The 10,040-nt window shown below is 37.0% G+C and overlaps 2 protein-coding genes across 4 annotated transcripts in view; one reads left to right on the forward strand and one right to left on the reverse strand.

Moving 5' to 3' along the window:
* LOC109541674 (1-phosphatidylinositol 4,5-bisphosphate phosphodiesterase) overlaps positions 1–6,788 on the reverse strand; it is a 9,683-nt gene extending 2,895 nt beyond the window's left edge. The window contains exons 1-13 of one of the 2 annotated variants that reach the window (XM_019910576.2): positions 6,595–6,788; positions 5,627–6,412; positions 4,334–4,549; positions 3,974–4,171; positions 3,195–3,274; positions 2,517–2,753; positions 2,271–2,465; positions 2,003–2,211; positions 1,703–1,945; positions 1,463–1,650; positions 1,188–1,338; positions 976–1,133; positions 679–918 (exon numbers count right to left, since the gene is read on the reverse strand). In XM_019910576.2, coding sequence (XP_019766135.2) covers positions 679–918; positions 976–1,133; positions 1,188–1,338; positions 1,463–1,650; positions 1,703–1,945; positions 2,003–2,211; positions 2,271–2,465; positions 2,517–2,753; positions 3,195–3,274; positions 3,974–4,171; positions 4,334–4,501 — 2,067 coding nt within the window. In that variant the 5' untranslated portion in view covers positions 4,502–4,549; positions 5,627–6,412; positions 6,595–6,788. Of the gene's footprint in view, positions 1–678; positions 919–975; positions 1,134–1,187; positions 1,339–1,462; positions 1,651–1,702; positions 1,946–2,002; positions 2,212–2,270; positions 2,466–2,516; positions 2,754–3,194; positions 3,275–3,478; positions 3,559–3,973; positions 4,172–4,333; positions 4,550–5,626; positions 6,413–6,594 lie in introns of both variants that reach the window. The other variant, XM_019910575.2, reaches the window with a different exon arrangement.
* Positions 6,789–7,061: 273 nt separating this feature from the next.
* Positions 7,062–10,040, forward strand: part of LOC109541673 (UHRF1-binding protein 1-like) — an 8,242-nt gene continuing 5,263 nt past the window's right edge. Inside the window, exons 1-10 of one of the 2 annotated variants that reach the window (XM_019910574.2) lie at positions 7,062–7,259; positions 7,525–7,726; positions 7,852–8,040; positions 8,109–8,334; positions 8,393–8,559; positions 8,616–8,781; positions 8,887–8,985; positions 9,042–9,190; positions 9,296–9,497; positions 9,677–9,709. In XM_019910574.2, coding sequence (XP_019766133.2) covers positions 7,216–7,259; positions 7,525–7,726; positions 7,852–8,040; positions 8,109–8,334; positions 8,393–8,559; positions 8,616–8,781; positions 8,887–8,985; positions 9,042–9,190; positions 9,296–9,497; positions 9,677–9,709 — 1,477 coding nt within the window. In that variant the 5' untranslated portion in view covers positions 7,062–7,215. The remainder of the gene's footprint in view (positions 7,260–7,524; positions 7,727–7,851; positions 8,041–8,108; positions 8,335–8,392; positions 8,560–8,615; positions 8,782–8,886; positions 8,986–9,041; positions 9,191–9,295; positions 9,498–9,676; positions 9,710–10,040) is intronic. The other variant, XM_019910573.2, reaches the window with a different exon arrangement.

Consider the following 10,040-nt stretch of genomic DNA (forward strand, 5'->3'; position numbering starts at 1 on the left):
TTTACCTACTCGTTTAATTTGATCTGAAAGTCCTGGAATAAATGGAATGAAAAGGTTCGTAATAGGTTTATTTTGATTTTGTTTTGTTCGTGGGAGTTCAATTTCGTTAAAACATTTTTTAATAAAAGAATTATTGAAATTTAGAATTTCTTTTATAAATTGTTTTTCTTTGGAAAAATTAGAGTGATTACAAATTATTTTTGCTCTCTACTTTCTCTTACAGCTTGAGCCTAAGTGTGTCGCAGGATACCCTCTAGGTGACAGTTCTTGATTACTTTTTGATAAATAATTCGTTCTTATTGCGAAATAGGAGCACTATTTATCAATCTGTAATAGAAGACGTGAGGAAATTCTGCCTTTTTTAAAGACAACAATTTTTGAGGCGAAATACCCAATAGGAAGTTTGTAAAAAAATGAATCCGCCTCAACAATATAGAACTTATCTACAACTAAGAACTTTGATTGAAAGGGTTTTTTTGACCGACCGCTTAGTCTTGAATGAGTGAACCAAGACTATGTTTTTGGTTGTGTCAGAAGCAAGCATTTTCAAGACCTGTTTCAAGCTGGACGTAGCTTGCAAGCCATACTTTAGGGGAATAAGGAAGTACCCCGACGAGAAACAGTCTGAACTAGACTGAATATTAGAACTTAACACGTTGATGTTAGCATGTCTTTCACCTTTTTGTCGGACAAGAATTGTCCGGCAATCACTTGCACTGAGCATTGAGCCGCAATGACACCGTCCACAGGACTTTCGGCAAATGGATCGAATATTCGGTCAGGACGTCGCATAAAATCGGGTTTCAGCAAATACCCACAATTGCCGTTGTACTCAAATTTTCCTTGGTTCAACTGCATGGGCAAATCTGAAGTTTGGAAGTTCAGCGATACCATTTGACAACCAGCATTCCAGAAAACCTATAATTTGAATTTTCAATTCTACCTAATTCACATCATAGCGTTTTCAAATTTTACCTGTGGCATATAGTTTGAAGAATTCGCTCTAGCTCCGCTGGGATAAATTCGGGACATTTGCCTCTTATTGTAGTTAACGAATTCTATTGCCTGTTGCTTCAAAAGGTTAAGCCCGACGGGCTCAGAAAAACTAGACATGTTATGGTGAATTTTCTTATCTGCAAACAAACACACAACTTATAATTTGATCGAGATTTTCGGGATTTACTGACTTTCTGCCGTGTCAAAGCTTTGAAACTTAATCGGCTGGGCGTAGTTCACCATTGAGCTCAAGAGTGGATGGACATTTGTAGTTGATCCTGTATAGGGTGTAGTTACTGGTGCATCTGGAGTTTCACCTGGAGGAACATCTGGTGCTGGTGTCTAAACGAGATATATTTTGCAAAAAACTACCCCCTAATGATATGTGGGAAGTTAATTAAAAAGTCCCATGAAACGACAAATATCATGTTGATGATAATAATAATAATAATGAAGACCGAACTACCTCAGCGGTTATATCCGGAGGAATCGGCCGATCCGCACTAGCGTTTGCGTCCTCCTTTTCCTCATCTTCAATAACGAATTGGCCCTGACGAAACAGTTCCAACTCCCTCTTCTCCACATCAGGAGTGAGTCTCTTGTTTTTAATCAGAATCTTTCGCTTCAGAGCAGAAGGCGGCGGTAAGACGACATCTGAAAAATAACCACTTCATTTCAAATTTCAAAAAAAGTTGTCCCCAATTACCAGGTGCGAGTGGAAAATCGGGCAAAGGTTCCTTCAAGAGCAAGTCGCCGAAAATCTCCTCGCAGTACCTGGCCAGCTTCAGTTGCTGGCTTTTGCAGCAGTGATTTTCGAAGGAAAGAATTACCGGATAGTCAGATGTAACAAATGCCGTGTCCCGAATAGCATAAATCACATCTTTAAATAGAATGTCAGTGCACATGGCGCGTCCATGTGTGATGATTGGCTCTTCATCTTCACCTCGGCCTAAGTGTTGCCTTTGCAGATAAATTGCCTTGGGTTTATCTAACGCAAATTACTTACCATTCCAACAATCCAGCTCGACACAACGACAGCCTGCCAGAAGGACCTGCCGATACATTTCAACTGACGATTTTCCCCCAAACTGCCTGCCTATCAGGTATGTGTTATGGCTCGAGTTTATGTAGTAAGCACACAGCGGCTGATCCATATCCATATAAATGTCCAGGCGATCAAGAAAAACAGGTGCGTTTTCATCCGACATCAGGTATCTGATTCAAAATATATCAAGTCCGCAAGTAATATTAAAAAAAGCCCAGTTGAATATTACCTGATAAGACCATCTTTGCTGAGTCGATTAAACTTTTGCAGTTCCTCGTCCGTTTCGTAGGTTTGGATAATTTCTATGGCACGTTTTTCGTCATAAAGCGGATAGAGAATCTCATTCAACCTGGGGTCTCTTTGCTTCTCATTCAGAAAGTTGATCATCTGCTCTAGGCTTAAATAATCCCCTTTGCCTTGGTTGCTAAAAAAACAATTCAACAAAAATGCCACTGCAGTTTGCACATAGACTTACATGGATCTAAACAATTCTTCGATATCATTACGTGGGCAAATCTTATGGTATAGAGCATAAAACTTTTCGAATGTGAACTGGTCCAGTTCAATACTATCGTTTTTCTCACTAGGGAGCCCTAGTTCGGCCAAGAATGAGTAAACCAGCCTTTCGGCTCTTCCCGATGCAAACGTTCTTGCTATGGCCTTAACCGGAATTTTCCCTTTTGCGTCCACCGAAAATCCCAAGCGCATCCAGCTGGAATAAATGTGGTCTGGTTATAAGTGTATACTAGTATAAAATAATGATGATTTGCAAAAAAGCGGGATTATTGGATGGAAATACTGGCAGTTGCACTAAAAACAGTTATGGAAATATCGCAATATTTTTCTGTTTTTATATATTGGGGCCTATTTGAAATAGTCAACTGTACTTTGTGGTCATTAGGAAGCAGTAGCGTTAGGGTTGAGTGGTTAAAAGCGTTAGTAAAATGTGCGTTTAGTAAAATATCCAGTTGCCTAATTCAAATAGTCACCGAAATAGAGTAGAGTTTTTTTACCGCTAATACATAATTCGATAATGAGGCGTTTTAGCAGTGAAGTTATGTAACTCAAGTTGGGGTACAAACAGCCCAGACGTCACCACATTTCGTTAAACACTATAAAGTACATTTTAGTTTCTAGGGGCTATCTTACTTACTGCTTCATTAAAACAGTCCTCGGACATACATTGACAATTTTATTATTGTGGGTTATTTTCCTCAATCCTTCTTGCCATACCTAGAGGACAACAGCATCATGCAATGGCATAAACGGAAACACATGAAACAGATTTACAAACTATCAACACCCTCTAAAACCATCATGCAGGCTATGAGACAAATAACACAAATAGTCAGAACAAAAATATTTTGAAAGCATGCAACCCCACTAAACACTGATTGCATATTGGCATGCACTAAAAGATAGATCTTATAGACTTACTGTTTTTTCAAACAGGTCATTGGGCAAAAGTTATAAGCTTTAACATTGTGAGTAATTTTTCGAAGACCATTCAACCAATCCTTGAACAAAAACATTTAATTTACAGTGGTTAGGGCAACTGGAAGAAAGACATCATTTGTGAAGTTTGCCTACGTTTAAACAAGCACATAGTTTACTGTTCTCGCTGTTTAATATCTAATCTGAAAGATTCATTAACTATGTCCACATGCTTGCATGTCCAATACAATAACTTTATATAAAACATGCAAATGTGCACGTCTGAAGTGACGTGTTGCACAGTTCTTCTGCTTTAGAGGGTGCACTGAAATGAGCAATTTTGTTCTGTAAAGTTCTACATCAGTTTACGACAAGTAAATACGTTCGTTATGGTTGAAAATCTAACAAGTCAGACAAGTCGTTTATGGATAAACTGTAAACAGACGTTGTAACAATTGAAAACCTGATAATGGATTTATCATTTTGGAGTACAAATACCTTCGCAATGTCCGGTGTAGGGCACACTATGTGTTGATAATTAATGTTAATATAATCAGTACCGCTGCAAATCGTCAACGACTTCTCTTCAACATCATTCCCATGTTTTTTGCTCAAATTATTAAGCGCCTTGGTATCTTTGGGAACCCCACCGGCCCTTATATCGCTCACTTGGCACAGCTCAATCACATCGCCTTCCTAAAAACGAAATATTGCCTTATTCGGCAAGACAGTCGAAACATGTCTAAAGAGAGTTGATTTAGAGTTCCTAACTGCATCTAGTACTAGACCGTAGACAAAAGTTCCTTAGGCACTTTCAGTTCAATTTACATTGACTGTAACTGGAACTTGTGCACTTACCCTCCCATCGCTCTTCCAATAAATAAAGAAACCATACTCGTCCACTTTGAAGGTGGCTTTTTGCTCCAAATCGACATTGTCCCCTTCAGTCCACCTATCAAACACACACCCTGTCAGGAGGGGCTCTGGAACAGGGATGTGCCAATCGAACTCAAACTTTTTAGTCATATCTGTGTGCTAGATATTATAATCAGGCCCGATGTGCTGCTTACATTCCTAAAAGGAAACCAATTCGCATTTATACGGGTATTGCCTGTATAAAGATGTCAAAAATTATCGGTTAATTAGAACTTAAGAAAACCTACAGATCACGTAAAATGCAGCATTTTTCAATTGTAACAAAGAGGCCATTATATTATGCAGCACACTCACATAGTTCAAAACAATTTCAAAATGAACATCCCGCTAGGAACATTACAAGTTGTAAACAAATTGACAAATCCATTTTCGAGATAACACATAAAGGTTATGGCTAAGAAAATAAAAAAAATTCCTCCTCTTAATATTTTGACCACAACAAGATCAACTGTGCTCTACAATCATGCATCAAACGTTCTGTAAAGATGGCGATGTCAGTTTATCCACCTAATTTCTTTTATCTGTAGTAAAGTATTTTTACTTATTTTATTTTCTCCATGGCTTTATCTAAACAGTATTAAAAATCACTAGTTTTATCAAAGACATTTTTTTGTTTTTTTCTACTTTTTAGATTCCCTACGAGGCACATTAAACATATACATACAGAGTATTCATCTAAGGATGGCCTAAGCCCAAATGTTAAATACTGGTCGAGGAGTTTGTAAAATATAAAAATCATTGATAAATACTATGACTGGTAAAAAAAACGTACATTTTCAAATGGACAACGCAAAGTATTCCGAAAATTTCTTCAACCCGCTAGTTTTGAAATCGGATAATATACAACCTATTCAAATTTTTTAGTGTTAGTTTGCTGCTGATTGTACCGAACCTCTTAAAATAGGGGCCGAAAATCCACACAAGTTTTTACAGCACAATATATTTTGCCCGTGCCAGTTTTTAACTCGTTTGAACGAGAACTAAGTAGTAGTATGAGCGCGTTGAAGTGCTTGAGAGGCTCATGTGTTCCTCATATCTTCCAATAAAACCATAAACTTTTTTAATTAATTTTTTGTGTTGTAATATCTGGAGTTTAAACTTCATGGAATCCATTATTACTTGATGAAAATGCATAAATGGGCACGTTACTGTTAACAAAATAATTGTATACTAGCTACTATATATTGAGAAAAATCAATATCAGTTTATTCCTACCTTAGTTCGGCTTTTGATTAGTTAATATATTGAGAGATTTTGCAGTCCATAGCAGATCCATAGTCAGATGAAAATAGTATGCATGTATAGCCTGGGTGTAAGGACTTTCATATTTTACTATTTAGCTTGTTACTAGTATAAAACGTTTCTTCCCAGTAATTAGACTTACTGTAATCCAGTTTGGCTAAATGGATTATGTCATGTAAGGTTTCGCTAATAACTAGTTTAATATGCAATTTATTTAGACATTAAATAAAAGGACTTTAATGTTAACTTACTTTAATATATAACGTATCCTAGATTGTAAATACAGTCAAAAATTATAAAAAATTAAGTATTTAGTTAGCAATCTTAGCTGATGCATCCAAAAGAGCAGTTCCATCCAAACCAAATAAATCATCCCTATAGGTAGATAACGATATAGAAAAAAATGGAGAAATGTTCGGATTCACACTACCATGAGCTGTAAAGCTAGCAAAATTATTAAATAAATCAGTGCAATAGGAAATCATGAATACATCGTTTCTCTCAGTCAATAAGTTGAAGACTATTTGCCTTCCACGTTACTGGTTTCAGTGGACTTTTCACCGCATCCTGCCTCATAGACACTTTTGTTCTTTTGCAAGTATTCGGCCAAGGCATTGATTGGTTCGGGCGGCCTTTCCTTCGCCAAATACGATAAAGCATTCATTAGGATTGGAACTACAGTTTGATCAAGGTATTGTCTTGTTGGCAGACTGCTCAGATCGGCTCGCTTCTTTACTGAGTTATCTTGACTGTCCATGCCTGAAACAGAAGCTCAGTAAATTCTACGAAAGTCTTCCGCTATTTAGCAGGTAATATAATTGTGTTTTATTGAATGGAAACATGGGGTTTGCATCAATTTGCATCACCACCCACTCATTCAAAAATGAAAACAAAGCGGCCGAGTTTCAGTTGCACCTGAAAGACAACGGATGAATACTCACTTAATTCAGGGTCCCCGCTAACACTAAATTATAATAGTCGTAAACTGTAATAATTAAATATGCACCCACAGCTTTACCACGCCAGAAACTCTATAAAAAATGTTGAACTGTTGAAAACAAAACAATCGAGAAGACAGCAACTTGTCTTCATCTTAACATTAACATGTCAGAACTTGTTACTGCATTTACAACAAAAGTAGAGTATTTGTTGCTCTTTCTCACACATGCACTTTCGGGATAAACTACTTTATCAATCTTGTACTGGATCTTCAAACTATATCTATTTGGCAACGGCGCGAAAAAAATTTTAATTCTAGATTTGTATTTTGTTTTAACTGATCATGACCCCATGTTTCTTCAAAAATCAACAATTTCTGAGGTCAATACATTAAATTTCGCGGAAAAAAACCAATTCAAATATTGGATGACATTCTCTTCTCCATTTCATCCTAAGATGAAGATGACAATTAATGTCTAAAACATATGATTTTCAGTTGTTATGTTCTTGTGATAGTTTTGTTTTTAAAATTGGATTAAAAACATAAAAAAATGAATGGCATTTTACATAATTAATTACATAAGTTAATAAAAGCAGCACATTTAAAGAAAAACTGCTTCAAAATGGTTTCCATTATAAAGAACCAGTTGCTAAAACATTTATCTAGGTACGGCCTAAACAAATTATTTCAGTTTGTTCAATTATATTGCAAACAGTACTGGAGTTTCTCATTTTATTGGACATTTCTCAAGTGTCTCATAACAACCTTCTATATATTCGATTGATTAGTTGAAAATACTGGGGATCTTCAGAACTTGGAGCTCCTCAGTATACCCATATTCCAGATACAAAAAGTCATGTTTCACTGAAGTATTAGCCTAAGAGTGGATATGCGGGAAAGTTAACTGTGAGTTTATGTGTTTATCTTTTAGATTTACAAAGAACCTTTCAGCAGACAAAATAAATCTGAGCACTTTCAAAGGCGAGGGCGAACTAACTAATCTGGAATTGAATGAAGACGTGCTGACTGACTTGCTGGAATTACCTTGTTGGCTTAGGCTGACGAAAGCCTGGTGTAATAAAGTTACATTTCGAATCACTTGGACTAAGCTGAAAACCGTGCCCATTTGCCTAGTAAGACTAACTTATTTTCACTGTCTAAGAGAATTTATAAACCACTTATACCACCCTACTTCTCAACAAGAGTATATGTTTTGGCAAACGCTTCAAAGAAGACAACCATTTCATTTCCTTTCTAGAGTCTGGATGAAGTGAATATAAGTATAGAAACATGCGAAGAGTTAAGATCTATGGCTACTGGCCCTAGTCCAGCTCAAGGATCCTTAGGAAAATACAGCTTTATACATAAAGTGATTGATGGAATCACTGTGACCGTTAATACAGTTAATATTGCATTTAATAGTCCGGCATTCGTAGCCACGTTGCAGGTAACTGCAACTCACTGTTAGACAGTCAGAGCAATAAGTGTTTGATTCTATTCCTCTGTCGATTCTAGATACAGCGGATTAGTGTGGAATCTGTAACTCCCAAATTTACCCGAATGGACCTGCCTTTGACCAGGTTGAAGAGTCCAGAGAAGGGACAACTGTTAATATTTAAGGAACTTCAGTGGCAGACTGTGCGAATAGAGGCGAAATCGACCAAGGACGATACCTTAACACCATTAAGATTGCTGACTAACCAAGCACGATGTCGCATTACTATTAAAAAGCGATTATCAGGTATGAAGTTGGCCGTTAAAACTCCACGTTGTAAAACCCCTTTTACATCAAATTTCAGATTGTTTTATTCTGGGCTCGAGACTGGTGATTATCCTGGACGATTTACTTTGGGTACTTACTGATTCGCAACTGAAGGCAGCTCTGCATTTCTTGAACTCGCTTTCTGGACTAATTGACAAAGCCACACGGTTAACGAGGAAACTTAAGGCAGCGAGGAAACTGGAGGTAGTATGCAAGGAGTCATTGTTTTCCAGCTTTTGAAAATGACGTCTTTTTTACAGGAATTGCCCGAATATCAGGCTCAATTAGCGCAAGAGGCACTACAAAATGTCGCAACTAAAACCGCGAAAACTTCAAGTCGAATGTTCGCTCAGTATGATGTYGTGGAGACTTCATATCATTTTATGTCTAATCAAATAGTTTTTCATTTCTGTGATGACCCTGGCGGTGAGTTTCCATATTGAGCTGATCATTTTCCGTAGCAATGCAAATCACACGGTTTTCAGTTGTTAAAAAATCACAGATTTTAAGCTGGKAATTTATTTGTTTTAGACGGTCGGTCTTCGCATCCCAATCTCCGGGAAGGCGGCGCTCTTCAGATATCCATTAAAAAGTTCCAAGTCGATTTCTATCCTTATCATTTAGCCAAAGGTGAATTGATTTCTATAGAATATTATGGACTTGAGAGCTCAATTGCATTATTTTAGGGGACCGAAGACATTGGCCAACATACAATGCATCCGCAGTCCCGCACGCGCTCTGGCAAGAGCAGGCGTTCGCTTCGTTTCGAAACAAGTTTGTTGAATTGCTGGACCATAATAAATCGCAACACGTTCCTTTGAGTAGAAAACCAAAAGTAAGTGAAACGAACATATGTTGATGTAGTCAAATGTGTTTTATATGATTTTTTGTCTAGTTTTTGGGCGACAATTAAAAATTAGAGATTCATTTACTTATTTAGGGCGATCAGTCAAATTCGACTGTCCCATGCGGCCCTGAAAGCGAAAAGTCCACTAATCCGAGTTCCAAAGAAGTTCGAAGGCGATTAGAAATGCAGTTAAATAAATTAATGACGACGTCGGTTGTGATTCGAGTCGATGATTTTACTGTTTACCGCGTGACAACGTCGGGCAAGAAACAAGTTCTGAAAGAATTTCTTTGTGGTAAGTCAATTGCATACTATAGTTGCCACAATTTCAGTCCAGCATTATCTTTACGAATATAACGTCTATCCGCCCATAGCATCACTAAAAACACAACATTTAAACTGAACTGTTAGGAAGGGATTAAATGGATTAAATCACATTTATGAGGATAAAGACTTGAATTTTTTGTTTATTAGCTCAGCATAAAAGGAGAGACCACAAAAAAGCAGGTATTATTAGAGTTTTGTTGCACTCTTTAGTCTTGTTGTTTCCTAGAAACGTGTAGCTTAAAAATATACCTTTGTTTACGAGATCACACAGGAAATGAGAGAAAAAATCACATTATGAGGACAAAACTGATAAAATTTGTTCAGCATTAAATATCAGCACAATGCAAAGAAATGCATCGTACGACAATATTTTAAACAAATTAATTAATTTTAGTGTCGGTGACGCTCTCCATAGGCTAGACAATAGAAACTGTTGTAGAGCTTGGCTTAATAACGTCTTAGAAGTTCAATTGTAGTACGACAGATGCTAGTACTGTTTTCTAGTAAAAAA

This window comes from Dendroctonus ponderosae, unplaced genomic scaffold (genome assembly GCF_020466585.1).
Source record: "Dendroctonus ponderosae isolate FM_Combo_2020 unplaced genomic scaffold, Dpon_F_20191213v2 Dpon_F_20191213_1, whole genome shotgun sequence".
Taxonomy (NCBI): Eukaryota; Metazoa; Arthropoda; class Insecta; order Coleoptera; family Curculionidae; genus Dendroctonus; species Dendroctonus ponderosae.